Here is a 27,654-nt window from a genome sequence, read left to right on the forward strand (position 1 = left end):
TCTAATAAATGCATTCGAAAAGCGCTTTCAATGAGTACCTTCGGATTCTTAGTTTTACTTCACCAAAACGCAAAAATAAACATTTGAAAGTATTTGGATTTATTTTGCATCGTAATGCACTTTTTAATGAATATGGAATAGCTTTTAAGTGTAAAACATGGGTGATTAATTGACAATCAGATTATCTTTAAACAATTAAAAGTATATATTTCAACGTTTAAAACAAAAAAGAAAAGCCGGCAATCCTCTTCAGAATCGCATGCAACGGGAAATGACCATTCTCGCCAACCTTGCGATGAAACGGTGGTACTGGCAACCTCCTTGGCTCCGGAAATTAAATCTTTCAGATATCTGCTAAAAACTTTTTAATCTGAGATCTCTGTTCATTGAGAAGATATTTCAACGCATATGATGTGGTCCGGCCTGATATCGACGCTTCTTCTGCTTTTCTTCGCCAATGCTTCTGCATATCAAACATTCTTGAGGCAGATATTCGGTAAGAAATCTTAAATTGTAACCGGGCATTTTAAAAATTATATTTTAATGCCCATTTATAAATTTAGAACTTCATTTCAAAAGTAAATGCTCAATACAAGCGTTGTTTCAATTGCGTTAAAAAGGCTAACTTAAATAGTTTTGGTACCTACCAACTGCTTCCAATATGGAGCCAAAATTCTATGTGATAATTTTAACAGCTATTTATTAGAAAACGCAATTTCACTATAGGATTGAAATAACTGCCGTTTTTCTTATTAAATTAATATTTAAAGGCAATTCCACAATAATATTATAGAAATAGTATTGGTATTAACAATATTACAAATACAATTGACTATTGGTAACTATTTTTAGATAATTGGTAACTGGAAGATTCTTTGAATATCCATTTACTTAGTTTCTACCTATACGGTAAAAATTATCGATATTCTGTTCAGATTGTTAAGAGACATTTCAATAATGTAATTGAAATTATTGAGAGTTCATTATTATTTGTAATATTCAGATGCAAAGCATAATTTAGAAATGGATAGTTATTGACTAAACACATTATTACTATGTTGTTCCATAAAATAATTGCGATAATTAAACTGTAATCAAATGTCGGTTCTAAATTTTTTAAATATTATTTCGATAATTATAAAAATTTGATTATATGTAATAAACATTTTAATCTTCGTTCATACAATAATCTTATGCATATTTGCTAGTTAAATTACTTTTTATTTTTTCCATTCCTGTGGTCACATACAGTCACTCAAAAAAGTATTGGGACACAAAGTTTGAATAACTACAAAGTTATTTATAAAACTATTTATCACATTAAAATAAACATGAATGAACAAATATTTTTAAATGTAAATATTTTAACAAATTTTAATTAAATATTTTTAAACAAATATTTGGTGTACAGGAAATTCGAATGAAAATTTTATTGGGTATTTTTCATTTGTAAGGAAAATTTTATTGGTATTTCAGAATTATAATTTGATCTAGCTTTTTAAAGATAATTCAAAGGCGAATAGGAGTTGAAAAAGTACTGGGACATTTTTGAAATGAGAAATTCAACAAATATATAGCACTTCAATAAAATTAAATTTACTATAATATTTTTAGGCTATAATTTTAAGTATAAAATTTTCATTAGATAAGATTAGTTGTAGAAAAAATGGTGAGAAACAAAGATATATCGATTGATGAGCGAAATCTTGTAATAAGTCATTAGAAAAAATGGAAAATCAGTTCGCTTTATAGGACATATTTTGAAAGTGAGTTAGTCTACTGTTTTTAACATTATTCACAAGTTCAAGAAAACAAATCGTGTTCAAAACAAGCAAAAATCAGGGCGTCCGAGGGCATTTAATGCACGTGAAAAGAGGTGAATTGTGAAATAAGTTCACTTTAATCCGAAAATTAGAGCAGTAATATTGACTCTGCAATATAAAAGTAAGTTTGGAAAATCTGGAAATCCTGAAACTGCCAGTGTTTTGAGAAAACATAAATATCACTGCAAAGTACCTCAAAGGAAGCCCTACATCAGCAAAGCAAATCGACAAGCTAGGCTGGCATTTACTAAAATGTTTGTAAAGCAGCCAAAAGAGTTTTGGGAAAATGTCACTTTTGTTGATGAAAGTTAATATAACAATTTCGGATCGGATGGTAAGCAAAACATTTGGCTGAAATCAAATACAGCTATGCATGCCAAAAATTTACAACTTACTGTCAAATAGGGAGGTGTCAATAGTCTGGGGTTGTATGGCAAGCAGTGGTGTCGGGAACTTGTATTTATTGGTTGTACAATGTATAAACATGTCTATCTTTTCATTCTCAAGTGAAACTTAAAAAAAAAGGGTGAGCAAGCTGGGAATCGCAAGACATTTTAAATTGTAACAAGATAATGACCCGAAACATAGAGGACCTATCACTGATATTTGCAAGTAATGGATCCTCTACCACTATCCTATTGCTATTAAGGCTGCTGAACAAAATCCTGACCTTAATCAAACTGAGCATGCGTGGGATAATTTGCAGCAAAAACTATATGAACATCAAATTTCTAACAAGCAGGATTTAAGAAAACATTTGGTCGAAGTGAGGGCCAAAACTCGATGGATCATTTTGCAAACAATTGGTCCAATCCATGCCAAATATACAAGAGTTCATAAGAAGCAAATGCGGCCCTTCAAGATATTAACTTTTAAGTTTGCATTGTTTTCTTTATTTATTGGGAAGTGTCCCAATGCGTTTTCGAGCACGTTTTTTTACTTGATTTCCTTTATTTTCAATTATAACCATAATTGCATTAATAAATGAGTTTTGTTTGAATTATTATGATTTGTATATATCAAAATTATATTTATTTCTTTGTTTTGGTTTCATATGTATATTTAAGTGAAATATTCTGAAAAAAATCTGTGAACTTTTGGTGTGTCCCGATACTTTTTGGACAGATTGTGCATACATGGCGAACTCGAACAGAAACTCATACGGTGACGTATTCGTTATATAGTTTTATTAGTTTTAAACTGAAAAGGTGTGATTGATTTGTACAGAATCTTTTATATTTAAATTCAAATTTAAAAAGAAGTAGCAATTCATTTAAAAAGATAAATCACTAAGTCAGTTCTGTCTTTTCATTCACAGTTTCACATTAATAGAAACGCCTATTTTGCGTCGCATTCTAAAATTTTTTATTTTTAATATAGCGTTTAGATACTTTGACTACATGCAGTTTTAATAGGTATCAAAGTTACAATTTATTACCAAATAAATCCTTCAACTTTCCTGCAAATTGAGCAATAATTTTACGCGAAATTTTCTTCTTTGCTATGCACTAGATACAAATGCCTCTTTTACGTGATTCAACGACGCTCTAATAAGTAGAAAATCTGCAGTCGGCTGATAAGGAGAAGCTCTTAAAATCTTTAGAATGATTCTATGCATCATCAGTTGTGGATTCAATTCATTGCTTAACTTTTTGACATTTGGTCGAAAAATAGACCTTGGAATTCTGAGATCTACGAGTTCGTGGCAATTTTATTTGAATCGTTAGTACCGAATCGTAATTAAAATATTGCGCTGAATGCGTACCAGCAAAATCGAAACATTCGAATCCAAATATTTCTAAATTCAATTTAAATTTCGAAATAAAGCAGTTGAGTTAAACTCTAATTGCCAATTGAGCACTCCATCTACCGGTAACGGAATATCTATGGAATATTCGTAATTCGTAGATGGCCATCAAGAATTCAAACAATTTCGAAATGAGTGCAATAAAAAAAAAGCTTCATATGCAATTATGTGAGGATTTTGGCAAGTATTTATTTGCCTCAGAAAATTGTTAGTCAAAAATATATGCTATAAAATGATAACATTTAATTGAAAGACAGAAACATGCAAATTCAATACAGAACAGCTTCCGCGCTAAGGTTTTGGAATTTAACTTAATGATACAGGATGCAATGCCAAAATATTAATTTTTAAAATTGCTTTAATTCGTTGAGAATATTGCTATTCAGCTTGTGGAAATCCGAGTAAACATTCAAATTCATTCAAAATTAAAATTTTCATAAAGAAAATAAAACAAAGCATTTGCATAAAAATCTGTGTTAAGAGAAGACACAATTTGATGCTTGAAATAAACAAGAGAAAGATTTTCTCTGGATGCTCTAGATATTATCTAGGGAACGATGCAAAAGCACGGATTGTTCTAATTTTAATCGATTGCAGTTGTCTGGAAGGAGTGTTTTTCGGAAATGGATACTGAAAGATTCGAGATTCGATTCCAACAAAGAACTTTGAGCGTAAGGGTTTGGTATTGGTTTAATCAGATGTCGTCGAGCCAAGGATCATGATATTGTTGTGCCGTAGAAGTTTGGAGAATGAAACATCTACATAAGTGCTTTTCACGTATTCTGATCAAAGTTTAAAAGATGATCCTGCCCCAAAATTAATCTTCCAGTGAAATTTTGAAATGGGACGTTAATCACATTAAATTATTCCGGTTAATCCGAGGTATCTTTACTACTAAGATTAATAATAGAACAAGCCTACACAACACGGTAATTTATAATTTTCAAAGGAATTACGGCATTAAATGGTCGTTATTCATTTTAATAACTTTTTTTATTAAGTAAAAATACAGAAAGTAAATTTTTTAGAAAATAATTTTAAAAAACTGATTTTTGTTGGTCGCTTTTACTTTCTCGTATGCTAAGTATAAAACATAATGTAAATATATATTTAAAATAAAGTTGACTTCGAGATTTCGGCCCTTATGAGTCTAAAAGACACATTTTTGGGATTGGACCTATGGATTACATTGCAAGTGAATAAGCAAAATATCTGAAACATAATAAGCTAAAACTATGAAATATGGTAGGTGGTACACCAAATTTATAGATTTCTATCAAATTTTAATTGAAATCTGTCGATCTGTTTTTAGTCCGTTTGCTTATAAACACGGTGAATCTTCAAAAGCATGAAAAATTAAGTAGATGATCTTTAATATATTTTATCGTTTAAGCTATATAGCATTTTGAATTGGTCTATATATTCGCTTGTATATGCACACGATAGTTCAAAGACCTAGCCAGTTAGATAAATGAAATTTGGTATGTGTCTTGTAACCAAAAATGTAAATCAATATCAAACTTTAAATTTACTCGGTCGAATTGAAGATACTCAAATACATGCACTACTTTCTTTTTTTTCATAACACTCCAAAGCATAACATGCCATGTTGTGTCAGCATGCGCGATGCTTTACCTGGTGTGTGATTCACTTATGGACTTTGACACTTTCTCCCTCCCGAGAATTCAGATTCTTACAGAAAAAGAACAGAACGCATCTTGTATCGAGTGGAAAACTGGGGATTAAATATTCTTTTAGCATGGTTTACTTATAACCACGTAAGTGGCTGCACGGTCTTGGACATTGTGCTCAAAACCATGGAAGCCCGCAACATAGCCACCTGGTTTTCATTCCCGAAATCTTCTCTCGGGAATTCTTTTGTTAAAAGTTTCTCGGTACAAGGAGCTCTGTTTCTATAGAGAAATCATAATTCTGAATTTTGTTTAGGTGCATTTTAAAATATGAAAGACAGAATTTGTGAGCTAAAGAAATATGTAATGACACTGCACTTTTTTGACCTGCAAAATCCTTGGCCCTAAATAAATTTTCGTTCCGAAATAGCGAATATTTATGTAAAATTCATTTCTATATTTGGTATTTTAATATTATTTGTACATAACACTTGCGAATAAATTCAAATGTTTTTCTAGCGAATCGAATTGTCAGTTTTATGCAAAGTTATATTAGCGCTTTCTGACAAGCTAATATAGCGTCTTGAATAACAATATTGCTACATTACTCCTATATTGTTTGGGGAAAAAAGATTGTTTCAAATATAAAAGCAATAGTGTTTAAAATGTTTTCGTGTCAGATGTTACTATGAATTATTTTAAAATTCATTTAAAAATTATTTTATTAATTTAAAAAAAATTCAAAATCCTATTTCAAGAAAATTTTTGACTCATTATGTTGTAATTTCAAATAAAGAAACAACAAATAGCTTTTAAATCCAACCATCACATGATTCTAAGGATTTAGAAAGGGCTGGTAAGGGTGTCTCAACTACGGAATTTTTTAAAATACAGTGCTGATCCTGGAGTCCGGCCACCCATCTGAGGCCTTCCATTGATTTTATCTAAAGTATTTCTTCGGTAATGATTTATAGAAGTTTCGACCTTCACAATCTTCTTTTTATTTGACTTCTTCTTCACACGTTTCTTCATTTCCATAATTATGAAAATAATTATCTGTAGAATAATAAGAAACCGAAAATTATTTTATTACTACAAGCAATAAAATGAGCTTTTGCATACAATGAACTATGAATCTAATTACTTATCCGAGTGCGAAATGCTATGACAGTTAAAAAGTAGCTATTAGTTTATAATTGTTAGTTAAATTATCGCTTGATAATATTACCTAAATAATATTCAGATACTTTATAAAAGCTAGTCGATTATTTCAGTGACTTTTGGAAATAACTATAATTTTTTATAATATTTTATGAAACGTATTATTAGACATAATTGTAGATAAAAGAGCTAAATGGATCAACAATGTCACAACTTTTACACCTTTCGTTTCCAATATGATAAAGACAAAATATATTAGAGCAGTGAGAAAAATTTAAGTCTTTCGGACTTGAATCAAAAGAAATGAAATGATTATTTGCTTTTAGGTACGATAATCTTTGATTAATCAATATTACCAATGGAAAACGGAAAATGTTTTGTGATGTGAAACATTGCAATGAAAAATGATCATTGTAGATCAGCATAAAAGTGAAAAAAAAAATCGTTTCGAAAAAAAAGCGATATTAAAAATAAGCAAGTCTACAATACTCAGTATATTTTCTAAATACAGGAAAACTGTAGAAAATACAGCGTGGGAAGGACGTAAAGCAATTTTCATACTTCGTATGCAGATGTATTTGTTAAACACTATCACCCAAAGGTAAGTGATATTAAATTAAATTAAACCTAAAAAGCATTTCATTAAAGCATCTATTCCTCAAACTGTAAGAAACATATTGAGGAATCATTAATGCTCGCGTCGCTAGAAAAAAACGGTTCGACTAAAATGAGCTAGAAGGAATTAAGATTAGCTAGTTTTTTTAAAACTAAGACTTCTGAAAGTCCACAATTGAAAGCAAAAGATATGGAGATAGGTTTAATACTGAGCTTATAATCTTCGTTCTATAGTAAGACATGGCGGTGGTGGCCAATTTTTCTGAGGCTGCATGTGTAGTTTTGAAGTAGGAATCTTTGAATTAATTAACGTAAATGTCAACAAATATGGTTACTTAAACACTCTTAAAAGAAAGAAAAGACAAAATTCTAAAAACTGTGCTAAAAGGGAATTTTGGCCAATTTTAAAATTTGCTGAGACAACGATCTGAAGCATATGCCCTATATTTGTAGGTTAAGGGTTCTCTATCATGGTCCTATGGACATTAAATTGCCAATCCGATTTAAGTCTTTAGAATATTTATGGGATAATATGCAGCAACGTTTGCAACAAGTAAAAATATCCTGGACAAAAAAAGTAATTGAAACACGGAGAAATATTTTTGTCATTATATGCAAGCAATTAATCAATTTGATGTCAACTAGATTGAAAGAAATAAAGAAACAAGGGTCGGTTAACAAAATACTAAAACAGTGCTTTCAAGTACAATTAAAATAGAATATTTTTACAAAGCAAAACATTGGCTCAGAGTAAATTTTTAAAAAGTAACATAAAACTCAAAAAAGCGGAGAGGGAAATGTGAAAATCAAACAAAAGTATTTGTAACATTTTCTTGGTTTTTGGATTGACACTCTTTCCGGAAATTGCATACTATGAACATTGATACACGCAGAATACAATGATAAATGGAATCAAGTAATATGCTAAAGTGACCCGACTAAAAATGGGCTTCTCTTTTAAATTAAATTTAATCCATTCAAATATAAATTGAGAGGTTTGATTCATACTGCTCTGGAGAAATTTTCTACTACATCTTTTAAAATCCAAATTCTAGATCTATGAAATAACGGCGGCAGTACCAGCCTCGATCTTTGCATATTCATTGTAAGTCTGATATTATTTAATCGTGTTAAAGAATCTCGAGTGTTTAATGGAATCTCCTGATATTACGTGTTTATTACAAGTAACGATAGACGCGATGTAATTCCCCGAAAAGTCCTCTCGTTCCAGCCACTGACCCCAACGCATTTATCGCCGGATTCCTTGATGGCCGCTTTTCGCCAATCATTTCTGCCCTTTGGTCTTCATCTGAGGCAAGATAATGCCTTCCGTTTTAATGACATTATCTGTCGTCCGAAAAGAATGAATGCGATTGGATTCGTCTGACGGAAGATCACTCGCATGAACCGAAGGTATTTGCATAGGGAAGTACATCAGAACTACGGTGACTTTTGCTGCGTTGGTTCCAATCTTATACTGATGGACCTTAATTGAAATTCGTCCCGAAAATTGCGATTCATTACATTACAGTAGGGTTTTTCCACTCACTATCAATTATAAAAAATATCTTTGCCACCTCAAATCTGAAAAATAAATAAAATGAACCGTATATTAAAGGTAACTGAAAATAAAATCAATTGAATTAGATATTTACCAGATTTTAGGGAAATATTTCAACAAGATTTTTTAAAACTATTTTGCCTTGTGAAAATGGAAGATAATAAAGACCCCATAAGGTCTATGAAGATCCCCAATAATTTTCGGGGCCCCAAATAAGTATGCAATTTTTAGTTTCAGATGCATTAGACAATAGACCACATATTTATGAAGCAGATTTGGTTGTTCTTCTTGCTTCAAGAGTGAAGCTGCATAAAAATGAGGTAATACATAAATTAAGCTTCCAAACATTGAGTTCTGGTAGAATGGCTCCCTTTACCGAAAGCATTTAAGATCGAGACAGAAAGACGCGAGCACAACCAATTCGTAAAGAATTTTATTCTTTCTATGCTGAAAAAAAAATCCCTCTCAAAACAATTTAAAGAAGGCTAAGAGAAAGAATTCTTTAAAAAGAGTAAGAAGACTTGAAAAATATTTTTTTAAAAACCATAAAAAAATATTCACCAACCTGATTAAAACTGAAAGTTTAGTTGAATCTTGAAGAATATTTTTGAAACATATTAGTAAGAAAATGATTTCCTCGAAATGAAATTTAAAACTATTACCTGCTAAAAGCTCTCCATTTTTCCTTTTAATTGCCGAGTTTAAATAAAATCAATGTGTTTTATATGAAAATTATATCTATTCGAGTAATTTCGGTGTAAAAAAATGTATACATTATAAAGAGTGAATTAAATATGCTTATGTCTTTATGTATGTGCATATTTATGAGGTTTCTACAGTTTAATCCCTGAAGTAGCATCGAGATAATCATTATTGGAGTCGTGCGAAGTGCACATTGCCATCTTGTACATTTCTCAATATTGAAAATGATTTTCTTAATTTTTTTAAATTTTTATCTCAAATGTTTCAAGCAGAGTAATTAAAAATAATTTTCTTTGAGTTATCCATTTTTTTACTTGCATTTGAATTTTGAGATCGTAACAAAATTTTTAGAATGAGCGAAGAATTACAACTAATCTGATGCCTATAAAGATTACATACAGGAAAAAATTTAAAGCTAGTTTTGATTAACACATTGCGTAAGGCGCTCTTTGCGCTCATCACGCTACCAGAGCCCGCACATTTTTGACGCTCTAGAAGCCTGCTTGGCAAGCAATAGGATGCATATATGCACATTTTTAAAAATTTCCATTTGATATTATATTTGAGTAAAATATTCTTAAATATTACTATATATTTTATACATGTATTTATTATATAAGATTTTTTACATTTTATTTCAGACTTGAATAATGCTTTAGAGTGTGATATTTGGTAAAGCCTATTCTCTTGTGAAATGGTATACGGTGCGATTTGCAGCAGTATCTTGTTTTAAGACTTGTTTTCTCGTGTTGCGTGTCCCTCTGTTATTGCTTCATAAATAACAAAGTTATGATGATATTAGAACTTGCAAGTTTTCCTTAAAACGTGCTGTCCCAGGCGTATGTTTTACAGATTTCATTGCGGTCCTTAATGTGTTAAATACTTGTCTCTGGTTGATTACGCATCGATTTAGCCGAAAAAACAAGAAAACGAGATATCTCGTGACCCGTACGTAATACGTTAATATGTGAATTTTGGGAATGAAGTAGCGAAAGGGGAGGGGCAAAAGGATGCTGTAAAATACAATTGCTCAGTACACGACTCTTTTAAAAACATTGAGGTTTATTTCGCCCTTTAAATTCAAACATAATTTGGAGGGTGATGTTTATTTCTGTTCCGTCACTGATTTAAAAAAAAAAAAAAATATTAAGTGTAAAATGAAGCTACAAGAGTTTCTTGCTTTTACTTTCCAGCAACGCTTAAAGCTCGATTGGAAATAATTTTAGGTGTGAAAAATACAGTTCTTTGTTTTGGAGAATTTTTGACTTCTCAATTTAATTTTTAAGTCTCTTGAACAAACACCAATATTCCCTTATGAGTTTTTATCTATTATTAGTAGCTTTGGCGGCCAACTTATTCGTCCGAAATATTGGTTTTCTAGGCTGGTAAATTGTTAATATGGAATTGATATATTTGAAGTTTATCTTGTTATAGGATCAGTCTATTACAAACAAATCAGTCAATTTTGATCAGTTTATTGCGAACAAATTTAAAATGTATATACTATGACATAAAAGCAAAAGTGGAAACCTTACTTCGATTTAATGCTCAACAAAAAAGCAATTTTTTAAAATCTAAAGTTAAAAAAGGTTAAAAGTTATAAAAGGTTTGACGAGACAGTGAAATGAATCTGAATTTCATTTCATTTTCATCACAAAATAAAAATATTTTTGCAGATTACGTATCAAATAAAAAGTTTATTGGAGAAAATCGGAAGGAAAAAAATTATGAAAAGAAATTAGTATCATTAAAAAGGGAAATTTTTCGAGTTTCAAGAAAAAAATATTTGTGGGAGATAAGATATAACTGAAAAAAAAAATCAAAAATTTGCTTACGATTTAACTCATTTGTATTTAATTTAACTTTTGGAGAAGCACTTAAAATGGACAGACACTTCTCCTGTCTTGGTGAGAATGGGCCATACTTTATCAAGATCGGGAATCGGAGATTTGTACAAATACATGTAAACATTCATCTTTAATTTAATCTCATTTTCCCGAGTGACTGTCGGAATGACGTGGATATTGTCACTATAAATAGCCTGCAGAGGCTACTATGAATATCTAACAAAAATGGAAATCGGATGCGATACAATGCCCTCGTTTATTGTCATGTTCAGCTGAACAACAACAGAACTTTAACGAGGCAGGTGCTAAATTGCGCGCGGGAAGAGAAAGTGCATGGTGGCAGGGGGTGGGAGAGAGAAGTGGGTCAAATGATTTGGGGTGTGTTGGTGGGTAAAAAAAGAAAGTGATCTGTCGCTGCCCGCATACTCTAGTGTTCAGCTATGGCGCGCCTGGCAAAGGTTATCTTCTGTCTCATTGCTTGGGGCTTGTTGAAGGCGGACTGCATTCTACTGAAGAAAACGAAGAAAGTAATAAGTGAGTCAATGAAATCTATTTACTAAACATGTATACTATTAAGTTCTTCGAAAAATCACTCCAGATTCGTGAAAGTTACTTCAAATGTTCCAGCATAGGATCCGGCTGTGCCCAGCTCTAGGAAAAGACCTAGGGCTGCTATCGAGAACTCCTACATAAATTTCCCGTTCCGTATAAAGACTGAGAATTCACTAACTCCGTTGCTTATCTGGTAGATTAAAATATCTCAAATTTTTTCCTGTTTAGCTGATCGTAGCTTCCTAAGGCCGAGCTACACGAGTGAAATTTCTGGATTTTTCCGGAAATAGTTAATCAAAATAGTTAATTCAGTTTCCATAGTAAAAGGCACGAGCTACGTAATTCCATTAAAGTTCTACTTCTCCCATAAATAATCAAAATATAATTTTATATTAATAATTATATCATAACAGTTTCAATCTAATAATTCTACCAATGTTCATGACATTAGAGCATTATGCGCTCGTTTAAACTATTTTGAATTCATTTTAATCTTTACCTAAACGTGCAAATTATAATAACTATTCCAAATTATGATGTGGAGGTACTCGTGACCGCTTGTCATACTTCGGAACTCCGAAACAACACGACATTGCCATTGTATATGTTCGAATATTAATTGATCTTTTATTTCAATTAAAAATTATTAACTGTGATTTTAATTTGTAATTTCTGTCTTTTAAAGTAAACTTATATTTTCAGTAAAAAATTAAGCATTTTTTAAAATTGTGAATAATATTTATTTTAAATATATCTGATTTAATTGAAAATACATTTTATTTTATTCCTGAATAACATTAAAATCAGACTGAAATGAGACAACTCTAAGTTTAAAAAATTCAGATAACAATTGAGAAAGCTGATATTTTAGGTTAAGTAATTTTTTTTCCCATGCATTTTTTTAGTGGCCAAAGAAGTATCCATTATCGTATTAAAAAAGGCTTTTCCAAGTAGAGAAATATCACTGACAGAATAATAATAATAAAAAAAATACCCTATGCAAAAAAGAAAGCCGGAATTTCATATAATTGTTTTTGGTAATACATTTTTTTTAAGTCGATAATTTTAAAAGATGATATCTCTGGGAAATATTAACTTTTTGAAGTTCTGCTGTCTGCGACCTACCATAAGCTCGTCGATTTTGCTAAGAAATATTCCTTTGTACATAATCCTGAATAATTCATCCTATTTTCAATATTTTAAACTGAAAATTGTTCTGTCAGAGAAGAAAACGTTTTAAAGAGTAACAATCTCTTATTGTGGAATGATTAGGGACTATGGCATCATAACTGTGTCTCCACTTCTAGGTTAGAGGGCGGTGGATTGGAGACCCCATTTCACCATAAATCCGTCGTGTCTGTAAGCTTAATGTATCTGAATATATCGTTGAGTATGAAGCATTGGGTGATGATCAAACTTCGGACGATACCAAGATTGGAAATACGGAGACAGGAATGCAGGTTCAAGTGCCATTCTTATCACGATCATTGTTCACTTTCCAACCCTTGCACGTTTTCAAAGACGAACGCTCATCTAATCGCCTATCTTGTAGAAAGATAAAGAAACGAAAATTTAAAGGTTTATTGCATCCAATTGAAAATGAATATCGCTGAAGCAAGATTTCGAGATAAGTGAATTTCTTTCGTGAAAGATGCAGTTGATAGATAGGGAGGAAAAAAAGAACGCATTCACTGAAAGCGATGTAGTATCGATATGGGGTGATTATATAATTTGGAGAAGTCTGCTTTCGAAACCTGGCTAATATTTGAAATAGAAAATGCGCATTTAAAGTGAAGAAAAATCCCTCAAACGCCAGATGTTTTGCAAAGGAAGACAAGGACAAAGTGGTTTGTCAGATATTGCAATCTCTCAGTTTTAATAAACATCAGAAAATAAACGAACGCTCCAAAAAGGATTTTAAAAAAGTGTTTCAATAAAATATATTTATCAATCACACATTTAGTATTCTTTTAAAAAAAATCACATTCGAATTTATTTTATTTAACCCTTTTCATACGGATGGTGCCTCTCACTCACCATTCAAGACGGTGCATCATTTTAAAGTTTTATTTGTTTATTTTTCACTTTTGATTGTTAAAGATATCTGCAGAGTAGTAAGAAGATTCAAATTGATTAAACGGGAGAATTCAACTTAAAGCAATTATATATACATAATATAAATATATTTTTCGGAGCAATAAAAAAGTATTTGTATTAGGTGAGTAAGTATGCATAGAATTACTTTTCCGAGTACAAATAGTTAAATATAGCTAAAATGGCTTTCTGATTCTCTGCTTAGCAAACCGATTATAATATCTGTATGGAAATCTTTGATTAAAGTTGCACCGTGAAGTTTCATAAAAAAAATAATGAAACTTTTTAAATAATAGTTATCTATCAAAATTTCCCCCCGCTTGGGATAAGAACATTGTTATTTGATTTAAAATGAACGCGATTGTATTGAAGACCCCTTGTTATAAAACTGAATGTTTCGTAGTTTACTTGATTCATTATGAACTGGCACTATTTCTTCTCTATGAAAATGTATTGTTTTTTTTTCTTTTATTTTTAAATCACTTCACTTGATTGTATCTAACATTTTTCGATAAAACGCGATCGAAAAAAAGTATCAAAAAATGAGTTTTGTTGATTCACAAAATACGAATTTTATGAGGTAATATACTAGTAGCACATTTTGATAACCTAAGAATCAATTATATGACATGAAAATACTTAATTTCTAATTAGAAAAAAATAAGCATCTTAAAAGTCACCATATATTGTCAATAGATCCCATTTTCTGTATTTTAAAGGAAGAAAAAATGAATTCCCGCCCCGCCCTAGTCGTAAGGTGATGGTGTGCCACAGCGCAGGTCATTTCGCATCTAGCTGCCCATCCCAGAGAAGGAGAACTGACATAACGTATTTTTTCTCCTTACGAGAAGCACAGTGATTTCAAAATGAGAGAGATGTATTTCGTCTCTATCTTATGAGATTCCAATGGAAAAAAGTATCAAGTATAATACTTCTTAATATCCGCAAACACTTCAAGAAAGTACTATCATCACCAAAGAATGAGCCATTTTGCAATTCAATCGCAGGTAACAAAGGTTATGGTTTTCAACGGATTTCAAGTCGGTCCTGGCAGGGTAGCTGTCGTTTTAAATCAATCTGGATATCTCTATTCCAGACAAAAGAATGTGACATTCATACCATGGGAGAAATATCTCTCAAGCGTTTTCTTACAAAGGGGAGTAAGAAATTTAATAAATGTCCATCTTTAATGTAGGCTAATAATGAAAAATGAGTCAAATCTTCATTTCAAAACTGATAACATTAAACTATGTAACGATCTAATTAAGAAAAATTGAGCTTAACCAGCGTTTTTTATTTTACCCTCCAGCTACGTATCCCGCGATTTCCGCGGGTTGGTATTTAGTCCATTTTCTGGTGCATCCCGCGTTTTTTGCAGTTTAGAGTGTTTATTTTTACGATTACAGATTTATATTATATTATTATCGCGTAACATATAGTATCAGTTCACTTTCTTTGAAAAGTATTATTTGCAGACTTCACATCTAAATAGTGATTTTAAAGAATGACGCAGTCAGAAGGTTAATAGTATGCCAAGACTTTCACACCCACGATAGAAAATTTTATTGTTATCTACGGTGAAGAGAACCCAACCAGAATTGTCTTTGGAATCGCAGTGAAATGACTGTCAAAAGTGGTGAAATGGGATGTTCTCCTCTCCACTTCCTCATATTTGGACAAATGGAGTTCTCGCGGTGTCCAAATAGGATGAAGAGAATCAAATGCGCATTTGGACTTATTCTTTTATACATATGACAATGAAAATTGAACACATACCAAAGAGGAATGTTACGATAACGCCTGAATTTCATTTCTTTCACCTATTCTGCTTCTGAGTTCACACATCTCCAAAGAGATTTCTGAAAATGTTTCTTTGGACTCGAGGATATAAAAAGAAAAAGATTTAATGAAATAACGAGGTTTCATCTTTAGTCGGTTGCAACACTCAGTCTTTGTATTACATGAATACAAGAAATTTCATTCGCTATTTCCGCCTTCGAGATAAAGTAAAATGTATGTATATTTTAAAGAGCATGACACAAATCATGGTGACAGTTTACATCTCGGATAACACCCGAGGTCGACGATAAGCATCGTAGAAAGTGAAAACTGCCGCATCTTATCGATATCTTGCATATAAAGAATATTTTTGTAGGATGGTACAGAAATCCATTTGGAACATTTTATCCAAAAGTTCATTGGCCATTGTTCTCTAAAGCATCCAGGGAAAGAAAAAGGAGATTCAAAACTTGAAAATATTTTTCTGTTTATTAAAATTCATTATTCAGCAACAGTAATGTGCACTCGCAAAAAAAAAAAAAATAATAATAATAATAATAGTAAAAATCCCTATAACCGTAACGCACAAGAATGCCGCCACCAAAATAATGTCACCACAATCATGAAATATATTGTTGTAAACTATGCTTGCCTTTTCCCGATATATATCAAATTGTATGGGAATAAATTTTGTCACTGAAAAGCTTATTTTTTGAGCTTTAAAGTGCAAAAAATGGGTTTTGTACATATGCTCCGAAGTTATTTAGAGAAAAGAAAACTTTTTTTGATTCATTTTTAATTTGAATGGTCTTGAATGGTGAGTGAGAGGCACCATCCGTGTGAAAAGGGTTAAATAAAATAAATTCGAATATGATTTTTTTAATAAATGAATTTTTTGATTCATTTTTTGTACACGAGAAAATAAAACCTTTCTATCCGGCAGTAGAAGATTATAAACTTAAGATCCCGCAAGCATTTCCTGGACCTCTCAAAATCAAGAAAAAATTCGAAATGTTACATTGCCCGAGAAGACGTCGGAATGCAAAAGCATAAATTATGAAACTTCACAATCATGCAAGAAGCATGCGCCATTTTTAAAACATGTAAATACTCTTAAAAACATTGATGGAATAATGATGTATTTTTCATATAAATCGAAATGTGTATCATACATTCATGTTTCATTTCTTAAAAAAGTCTTCATTGGTCTCAATACAACTTTGCCTTTTAGTTTTTTTTTTTTTTTTCTTTTCTTTAGATGCATGCATGCACTCTAAAGTCTTTATTAAGAATGTCTCAAAAGCGGTTAGTCATTTAGTGTTATGGTTGAGTGCCTTTATATATTCGAAATTTTGAAAGAATTTTATGGATGTATTTATTTGAATGGGAAAGGGATACTATAGTGAAAATTCCAATAACAGAGTACATTACAAAATATGCACCAAATTCTTTAAAAATAAAGACTGAAAATTGTAAACCATAAAAATATTTTAAAATCATGTTATATATAATCAATTCAAAAATATTAAAAATAATATTTTAAGAGTTTATAAATTGTGAGTTTTGAATTTTAAAAATATTAAAGAAGTAAAGAGATTGAAAAGATAAATATATTCAATCTTTAAAAAAAAAAAAAAAAACCTTTTAACAAAAACCATTACTTTCAAAGTAATATCTCCATACTTTTTTATTGACAATTTCTATTAATTATTTTTAATAGTCGGTTTTGAAATCCTGAGAGTTCTATTGAGGAATGACACTGGCATTTTGAACTGTGGCTGGAAGCGCGGGCGATAGCTGACTGATATGTTGTTTTCGAAATTTTCATACCAACGCAATAAATTACATTAGCACCACACACACATGATGGAACCACCATCTCAAAATCAAGCTGCAACCAGACAGCCGATCATTCTGAGCAGTTTCACTGCTTTCGGGAGCCGCGGTGGCCTGGTGGTAAGGTCTCGGCTTCGGAACCGGAGGGTTTCAAGTTCGAGACCTGATTCCACCGAAGAACCGTCGTGTAAGGGGGTCAGCTGCATGTTAAATCCGTCATGACCAAACGTCCTCCCGCTGGTGTGGAGAGGGGGGTGCCAGCTCAGGTGTCGTCCTCGTCATCTGACAGCGGTTCAAAATGACGAGGTTCGTCCCAAAATAGCCCTAGTGTTGCTTCAAACGGGACGTTAATATAACTAAACTAAACCTCACTGCTTTCGGTACAACGCGGATTATAACTACGTATTCAACCGAATATACGAGATCCCGTTTAAGCACATATGGAAATATGCTGAAAATAAACGATGATTTATGCTAGTTTTTTTGCGCAGGAAATTGATTAAAATAGGCTAGCAGTCTAACCGTGTTTGAAGTGTTTAGTTATGCTAGAGGGCGGAGAGCTGTGCGATGGTGGAGGGTTCACCTGACATTATTTTCGAAGTGGGCACCCGCGGATTTATGATCCTAATTTTCGCATGACCCCGTTGCGGATTCTCGGAGAAACCCAAACAAGAGTTTAACTTTTGAGTCGAGACTTTTTACGACGTGGATATTGAAATCAAAGCGAGCAACTTTTTTTTAAAACAATTTATAGATCCTTGCATTAACGATGAAAATAAATTACTTCTGTATTATTGATGATTTATTTTCAGATAGTTTTGGCAAGTAAGATGCTGAAATAGTGCTTTAGAAAGAAATAGTGATATGAATGTTAAACAGAGGGCATACCGTAGGAAGTTACACAATATTTCGCGAGTTTCTAATTCGAAATTATTTTGCATTTCTTAATTTTGAAAGGGTAGTTGAAATATTTATTTGAAAATTCTGAATCTGCAATTGTTTTTTTAAAGTGTCTGTAACTATTTCCTGGCGTTACGGGATTACTGTTTCTATTTGTCTTGCCATTTCAGATAAATTGAATTGAAAAAAGATTACATAATTACAAAAGCTTCTCATATAAATTTGAGTTTCTACTGATTTGCAAATAAATCAAATACAGACAAATCGGTTTTTATGCTTATTTTTCTAGTTTAATTTTTTTATATAAAAAAGCCTTTTTATTCAAAATGTCTCAAATGAATAAAAAGTAATTTTAAAAGAAAACATAAAATGAGACATAAAATATTATATCTTCACATTACAAAAAAAAAAAAAAAATGCTCATATTGCATCACTATTTTTATTAGATATGGACTATCTGAAATTTTTGTATTTGTAATAATTAATGTATAATTAAACAAAACCTTTAAAATATATTCTTGTATGCAACTGAATTTTTGCCTTTTTTGCAAAGAAGTTTTAAGTTTACATTGTGAGATTTTGTTTCATTTTCTGGACTTCTTTTAGGTAAGCTATTTAGTTACTTTATATATTCTTTTCTCTATTATTATTATTTTTTACTTCGTATACTTTTTATTTTATATTCTATATTCCTTACACTTACATAAATTTATTTTTCTTTAATTTCTTGTCAATTTTTGGATTCTTAGCGCATTTTTTTAAAAAAAGTGTTGCTGGTAAGCCATACTGCGAGTCAAGGTATTAGATATCCCCGTAGATGAGTGTTTTCTAGTTCTCGTTCTGGAGGGCCCTGGAATGAGGGCCATCATTGATTGATTGCCAGTCTTGGTTTGCCCTTTAAAGTGTGGATGATAAAACGGGTTTCTTTATTTGCGCTAGTTCTGAATAAGTTGCTTTGCAGCGAGCGCCTTTCAGTTGTACTGGTAGGCTTTGACCAAGTCATGGTACATTCTTCTTATCCATCAAATCGCCTGTTTTTTTTCCATTAAATTCCTTTCGATATAATTCAGCTAGCATTTGATTTTATATATTGTCTTGGCTCTCGTATAAAACTAAGATTGTTCTTTAAATGACTTATGACAAATAAAGATGGACTTTTTTTTCACAGTATTTCCTTGAACATTTGTTTATTATTGTTGGATCACATAATGTTGCTATATATTTTAAACATTTTTCATATTCATAGGAACTAAAACTGACATTACGTCTTGAGTTTTTTTATGCTATGCATCTTGATCGATTTACCTTCCGTAATAGTTATTTGGAAAAAAAATCTTGTCTGTATTTATAACTTCATTGACGAATGGAAAACCGGATGGGCGATGGTGGCCTGGTGGTAAGGTCTCGAGTTCAGAACCGGAGGGTTTCAGGTTCGGGCTCGATTCCATTGAATAACCGTCGTGTAAGCGGATATGGTGCAAGCTAAATCCGTCTGGGCCAAACGTCTCCATACTGGTATGGTGTGAAAATTTTGAGAGGGGGTGGTATCGACTTCTTCATCTGACCGCGATTCAAAAGAGCAAGATCCATCCCAAAATTGCCCTAGTGTTGCTTTAAAAACGGGACGTTAATATAACTAAACTAGCAATGTAATATAACTAACTAGCAACATCTGGCTACCAGCTGGTATATTGCAAATATTTATTGACTTTTATTTCGATTATAATTTTTATGCATAATATGTTTTTGGTTTTCTCTAAAAGGTATTTTTAAACATCAAATGATTATTATTTCAGTAGATTTGCACTTTTTCTGTTATTGTAGGCATACACTTTCCTAATGGCGCCATCATATTAGATTGCTATTAAAAACGTAACTACTCGGGCTTTCTATCTTCTAATGGCGCGTTACTGAAATTCATCTTATTCCTCATGTAAACTGCACTAATTACTAATAATGTACAAGAATTGTGCAACAAACAATCCTTTATGAACCACATATCTTAAAATGACATATTTCCAGGTTCTGCCTTGATGGGGGACCTCCTGTCCACTTTGCCGTCTCGGTTCCAGTGCGTTGGTGCAGGTAAAAATTTCACACACTTTCTGCTCTTCTCCCGGATCCACCCGGACAAGCCTCACCCACTGAGACCGGACGACCACGAACTCCTAGTCAAATCCGACTACGATCCGGCTTTTCCCACCAAGATCATCATCCACGGATTCGTTGACAACCTCCAACTGAGCGACTGGATGCAGGTGAGAAAGCCGCAGTTGCTATGAAAAGGCTCTCGTATCGTGACCCGCATCTGGCTTTTCATTCAGTGATAGAATAAATAAATTCGGTTAATAATAAGGGTGCGATTACAGTTGCAATTGTTATTTTCGGTCAAGATCATTCTCCAGGATGGAATTCCGTTGCAGTGCGCTGTGTAGAGAAATTGTGTGGTAGCTTATTTGTAAAATCTATGCGGGGAACGTGCTTCAAATATTCGGAGTACAAATTTCCATTTTAAAGTCTATGGTAAAGATAATATGGCCATTAAAAGCAGCTAATACAGGGGTGGGTCGATCGCAATCGACCTGGGGACCACCAAGACATTTGGGGATGATCGCTTTTACTGAGACCTAAGACACGCATACTTAACCCTCTGGATGCGCCATTCTTTCAAATCAGTATTTAGATGCGATATTTGCAAATATGTTCAAATAGTTTTCAAAGAAAGTGAACTAATACAATATGTTACACGATAATAATATAATAAAAATCTGTAATCGTAAAAATAAATACTCTAAACTGCGAAAAACGCGGGTTGCAAAAAAAAAAAAAAAAAAAAAAAATGGTCTGATTGCCAAACCACGAAAATCGCGGGATAGGCAGCTGGAGAGTTAAGACAGCATATCGTAGCCGTCTCGCAGACGACCACTTAGAATTCAGTGGAAGATGAGAAGTTAGTAATTATATAACCGAGATATTGGCGGACGGCATGTAGCAGAAGTCTTCTACTAACTATAACTACAAGAACTAACTTTAGATGAAAAATGATTTATTTTTTAATACATTTTGAACTGTTTGCTATTAAATCTCTTGATATTATCATTTTTGATATTCTTATAAATAATATCATCTCTTGACATTATTATATTTGTGGCTATTATTATTATGTCTGTAGTTATCTTTGGTAAGTACATATCCCGTATTTATTAATTAAGCTATAATAAATATTGTAAACTTACGCCACTGGGAGGATCGCAACATTTTGGAAAAGTTAAAAGTAGCCCTTACCCTGAAAAAGGCTGCCCACCCCTGATTTAATACATAGTTACATTTTATTTTACATTAAAAGGATTATAACTTTGTTTCGATTCATATTAGAATCTCCTATTGCCGTAGTGATTTGTTTAAAATCTTTTCTTTACAAATGTTTATATTTCTACGTATTGTTTTACTATTAAAAAACTTCAAAGATAAATCTTTTAAGAATATTAATTTTTATTATATTTAGAAAAAAAAAAGACTAATCTTATTTAGCTGCGATGGAAAGCAAAACAAAAGATTTTTTTCAAACACATCGTCTTCTACAAATTTAACTCATTATCTTATGCGAGTAAAAGCAAATGAATACTAAGTTACGCAGAATAGCTGAATTCCTATTTCTGTTTCAATCATGCTGCATTTTGCCTTTATTGGGAAAAGAAACTCGAAGCCATCCATCACAAATAATTCTCTTTCCCTTTATCATAAATTCATTGCAGCACTAACAGATGCTGTGGTGAATTATCTTTCACTCTCTTCTCCACTGTCATATTTTAAACATGAATACACATTTCAACAAAACTAGATGCTTGAGGTTTCGCTACACGAACTGAATATTTATTTTTTACAATTTGACATGCTGCTTAAAGGCTAATCATTTACCTTCCGGATTCGGAATAACCTTTGAGTCTTTGATTCACGGCGGTATTAGAAATGCCCCATCTTTTTGATTCAGAAATAGGAGTAGGAGGCTTTTTTGAACCACCATGTTTCAATAAGATTTATGATGACTATTGGAGCGGTGGAGCCGTTAGAGTTTAAACTTATCAAATGTTTTAAATGAATTGTTTTTCTCATGTTATTACTTTATTTATAAAAATGAACCCATCTGTTCAATTTAAACAGAAATAAAAATTTCTGTGAAGCATGAGCCTTTTTACTTTCTAAAACCAGTAGGTGAATCTGAGAAACACTATTTCTCTGCAAATCTATTTAAATTCATTTATTGTAACTTGATAGAAAAAATTGGTTTCATTTTGCTGTGCTGTTCATTTGATATGGTCATTCCGAAGTAACATTTCTATTCTTAATAGCTCTGTTTGGCGAAAGTAAAATTTCTAGACGTTGAACACTGAATTTTTAAAAAATTTCGCTTTAACGACCCAATTTATTTTCTTCTATTTTTTTATGAAGAAGGCATAATGACTCTAAAGGCTGAAATTGTTTAGCAAAATTCACATACAAGGCTAAAAAAGTGGGGCAAAAGACTAAAATGAAAGCTTTTCTGAATTAAATGCGATTATTTGCACGCATTCCGTTTAATGCTATCAGGACGCATTACAAATTGCAACGAAATGTTTCATATTCCTGAACTCATAAAACGGCTCGGCTGAGTGAAGATGAAGTCTCCATCTGAAAAATTAAGATGCAAGGACCCTTCGAAAGAGTCTGACGAATACAAAGACGCCGATGTGTTCTAACAAAGGCATTAGACTGTGTTGCATGAAACTTGTAATTTTTTTTTTGTCAGATGTGTCAGATCATCGATAGATTAATGTAAGATGTAAATTGAGAATCTTTTGTATATGATTTGGAAAATTGGCAATCTTTAATTTACATATATATTTCAATTAATAAATGGTATAACCGTATCATGAATATAATGGTTTCATATTTATTCATTATTAAAAAATTTCCAGTATATCTATTAGACCTATTATTTAACAGTAGCTCAATTAACTTAATGAAATGCATTCCAAAAAATTTAATTTTTTATTATCCTACAGAGAATGAAGACAAAATTCCTGGCAACAGGCGATTTCAACGTGATCATAGTGGATTGGTCCTGCGGCAACGAGTTTCCGTATTACCAGGCAGTGCAGAACTCTAAAATTGTTGCTGACGAGCTGGGAAAACTTGTCAACTTCTTGCAGGTACGTTGAGGTCTGTCCGGAAAGTTCTCAAAAACCGATCGCACTTAATTCCGAAAGATTAATTTTTTCTTCTCATTTGAGCGTTGTCCTGATTCTTCATTTATCATAGGAATTTCTTATGCGTTTTATTGTCCATTAAAAAAAAATCTAAATTCTAGTCTGAAATATCATAGCATGATTGCTTTAACAAATTAAAAATAATCATTTTTATGTTAAAATATTGCGGCCATGGTGGCCCGATGGTAAGGTTTCGGCTTCGGGACTGAAGGTTCCAAGTTCGAACCCCGTTGGCTTGGCGCAAAAGTTTGGAGAGGGGGTGCCAGCTCAGATGTAGTCTCATCATCCGATTATGGTTAGAAATTATGAGATCAGTCCTAAAATAGTCCTAGTGTTGTGTTAAAAACGGGAAGTTAATGCAACTAAAACTAAACTTTATTACAGTATTTTGACATCCTTTCTAAATCATGTTTGTAAATTCATAAAAATATTAAAACATTCATCGTTTCATTAAGCAGATAATCTTGTTAGATTATGCTATTCCTTTATGTGTTGTAATTAGATTAAAAAGAAACTAAGTAAATTGTAATTCTTATTTAAATAAGAACTGTGCATGAAAAAATAAAAAATAAAAATTTTTATTAAACGTTTTTTAACAGTTAAAAGTAAAGGCCTAAGTTATTAAAATTAATTGTCAAATATTCTGTGAATTTTCAATCCATTTAGGAATCTGAAACATTTCATGTTTCTCCTTTTTCTTATTCGCTTTGTTTGCTTTTTATAGCATTTAATTTTTGTTTTTTTATAACATTTTTTTTGAAAACATTCATTTGCAAAACATAAGGTGAGTGGACATGACTCTTGTACATATTTATGTCGGTTTTAGATTTTCTTACTTAGAAAAATAAAACCTACTACTTCAACGCTAAATAAATGATATAATAAAGTGATTCCTATCCGATGAAAATGCATCCTATCTGAATACGTCGTTAATTATTCGATGTAAAATAAAATAGATGAATATAATCTTATAAAATATGGACATCGAAAGTAAAAGTAACATGTTTTGTCAATAAATGCAATTATTACAAAAATTGGAGGAAAACCAAAATATTGTAGTAAAGGCATCTTCAAAAATATTTGTTGAGAAATGAGTAAACTGCATCTTGCATCGGATTATTGCGCTTTGAATATCTCTCAATAATTTTATTATTCTCATTAATGCTAATAGCCTATCGAATGACAAAAAATTAAATATTATAATAAGTTTTAGATAATTATATATTGAATATCGCTTACGTAGCAGTTCTTCTGAATTGCTCTGGGCTTAAATGTGTGTACCTGTAAGAGAAGGTCAAATTGTTTGGTATTGCATTTAAAAATCTATCGCTATTGATCTGTTATTCTCTTTTCCTCAGGCTGCGACAGGCGCGGATGCCGGCGACTTCCACTTGATCGGGCACAGTCTGGGCAGCCACATCGCAGCTCTGGTGGGGCACGCGGTGCCGCATCTGGGGAGGATTTCCGGTGAGATCCCCTTTCAAACGATCTTTTTTTTAATCACTCTTTCTCTCTCTGCTATTTTCGTTGTCAGCCAAGTGTTCAGAGGGGCGGAAAGCCTCCGTTGTTGAATTTAAGTTTTGCGCGGGAAAAGGTATCTAAGCGGAAATGAGTACGTACCAAATCCTTTTCGCGCACGTGTCACTTTTTTGAATGATATTAGAGCCGGTCTTAAAAAGTGCGGAGCCCAACGGAAAAAAAATGATGGTTAAAATGATTTTCTTAAGAATTCAATGATTTAGTATTAAGAAAAAAGCAGAGGGAGCACTTACCCCCCCCCCCAAACTTTAATATATATTAACCCTTTGAGTACTTTTGACATATCAGTACGTCTTGCATTTGTTTGGGCAAAGACGCACATGGCGTTCTGATACGTGATGGAATCTACTGCTCTTGCTTGGCCATGAAATTAAAATGTTCCAAGTACAATTTTTTTTTTCAAATAAATGTGTATCCAAAGGCTTAAAAGAATACAGCGCGTTTTGCTCTTCTCAAAATAGTGAAGAAAATGGAGCATGAATTTAAATCGTTTTCTTTTCTTAATGGAATGAACAAGCTTAGGTGACAAGACCAATAAATAAATAATAAAAAAAAATTAAATAAAAAACATAATACAGCAGTCTAGCTTATCGTGGTTTTGACTTATAGTGTTCATATATTTAAGGATACAGCAAGAAGCAAAACGAAGGGTAACCATCTCCCTAAATGAATATTTTCCAAAAATATAATAAAACCATGAGCTAAATTTCATCCATTTAGTTGTTTGCTTTTTTCATCCACCTTGTCTGCATGCGTACGAATAGATTTCTCTCTCGTCATTTCGTTGAAATCTGCAGTTTCGAGGTAAGAAGCATGTATTGAATGGAAGCTTTCTACCTTGTCACCTTTTTCGTAGACTCGGAAAAAATGCTTTCAGGGATTCTAAAAGATCTAAAATATGGTTATTTATCGAATATCTATGCCAAATATTTTGAGAATTTCAATAACTTGTCTTTGCTTACTTTATATGCAACAGCATGGGAAAAAAAAAAAAAAAAAAAAAGATTAGATTTGACATTTTAAATCTCAGTTTTTCATTCTGTGGTAATTTTATTTTGGGTGCATGCTGTACCTGCATCTGAATGAAGCAGAGAGATTATAATAATTAGATGCGGGGCCCTTTAGGCTTAGGCACGAGGCTCAATGGACCAAAATTCAGCTGAATGTGTAAGGACCTTTAAGCGATACAGCTTTCGAGTCCCACCCTTCTTTTCCATTCTCAACTACCCAAACGAGATTTTTTTTTCATTGCTTTCAGTTCCATTTCAATAAAAATAGATTCCAAGTATGAAATGGACGACTGATTGTAATAACGAAAAATGAATTGGAAATCGCCTTCAAGGGAGGGAGTTCCGTTTATTATATAAAAAGGGGGAAAGAAATTTGTGTAATATATGCATTAACTTTTTGCCTTTTCATCTTTCACCGTTTAATTTGCATGCTTCTCATGTGGTTCCAAAATATTTGCATGTTATCAACAATTAGTTAATTTTATTTCCCATTCCTGGCAATTTTATTTCCTAATGATTATAATATCTGTAAATTTTTTTTACTCTTAAGAAAATTACTATTTTATTTGACCAAAATTGAAGTATAACTTCTGGTTGCACATTCCTTGCGTGATTAACATGATTTTCACTCAAAATCTGATCGATGAATGGCTTAACAAAATGTTATTTAGGTATAAAGAATATCAACTTCCTTTTATTTATGGAAATGCTTGTGCTCCGAACAAGAATATAATCTGTTAATAAAGAAAAAAGGGTACAAACTTAGAAAATGGGAATTAAAATCCCTTTAAAAAACAATTGTTATTAAAACAAGTTGATGGGACGTTATATCGTTCTTGAGAGATGATGAAAATCTAATTAATAAAAGAACTCGGGCATTACAAGCAACTGCGCCGTTTCTGTATACATTTCAAGCAAATTTTTCACTTGCTTCTGATCAGTGCTAACTTTTGGATATTTGAAGTCCTAGGCTCAAATGCGGAGCAGATAATACGACTTGAAGAATATTTTGAGTTTGAATGTTTGGGAAGAAAAACCAGGATATCAATGTATATGTATGAATCAAACTTCCAGTTAGAGAAAATTATATATGGAGCTTACTTTAAGCCAAATAACCCCTTGATATTAGCTAAAAATGGTTCAACATTTTCACCAGTCCAAATATTCCAAACATATGCAATTTTACATAATAAAGTAACGCATAGTATGCTTAAACCTAATTTCAAAAACTCACTAATTCAATTTCTCATTTTACTTGACGATTAAGAAAGTGTAAGGATTACAGAAAAAGAAAAATGAATGGAACGAGGACACTGACGGTTGCAGTGTTCTTGTAACTTTGATTTCATGTGATTCTATAATGGGGGGGGGATATGTACAAAATAAACATGTGCAAGGATATCGAAACAACAAGACTCAATATACATCGTAATCTTTTGTGTTAAAAATACTTGCTAAGGAAAAAACTCTCAATATCAAGTGATAGCTAAACGCTGCAATTAAATAAATAATTACTCAATATTCCCTAAGAATCAGTCGGTTGCCAAAGAC

General features: G+C 32.0%; 1 protein-coding gene across 1 annotated transcript in view; it reads left to right on the plus strand.

The window, feature by feature from the left end:
- The first annotated feature begins 357 nt into the window (after window positions 1-357).
- The window catches only part of LOC129972481 (pancreatic triacylglycerol lipase-like), a 48,847-nt gene continuing 21,550 nt past the window's right edge, over window positions 358-27,654 (plus strand). Inside the window, exons 1-4 of the mRNA XM_056086627.1 lie at window positions 358-496; window positions 20,331-20,566; window positions 23,351-23,497; window positions 24,913-25,021. Coding sequence (XP_055942602.1) covers window positions 409-496; window positions 20,331-20,566; window positions 23,351-23,497; window positions 24,913-25,021 — 580 coding nt within the window. The 5' untranslated portion in view covers window positions 358-408. The remainder of the gene's footprint in view (window positions 497-20,330; window positions 20,567-23,350; window positions 23,498-24,912; window positions 25,022-27,654) is intronic.

This window comes from Argiope bruennichi, chromosome 6 (genome assembly GCF_947563725.1).
Source record: "Argiope bruennichi chromosome 6, qqArgBrue1.1, whole genome shotgun sequence".
NCBI lineage: Eukaryota > Metazoa > Arthropoda > Arachnida > Araneae > Araneidae > Argiope > Argiope bruennichi.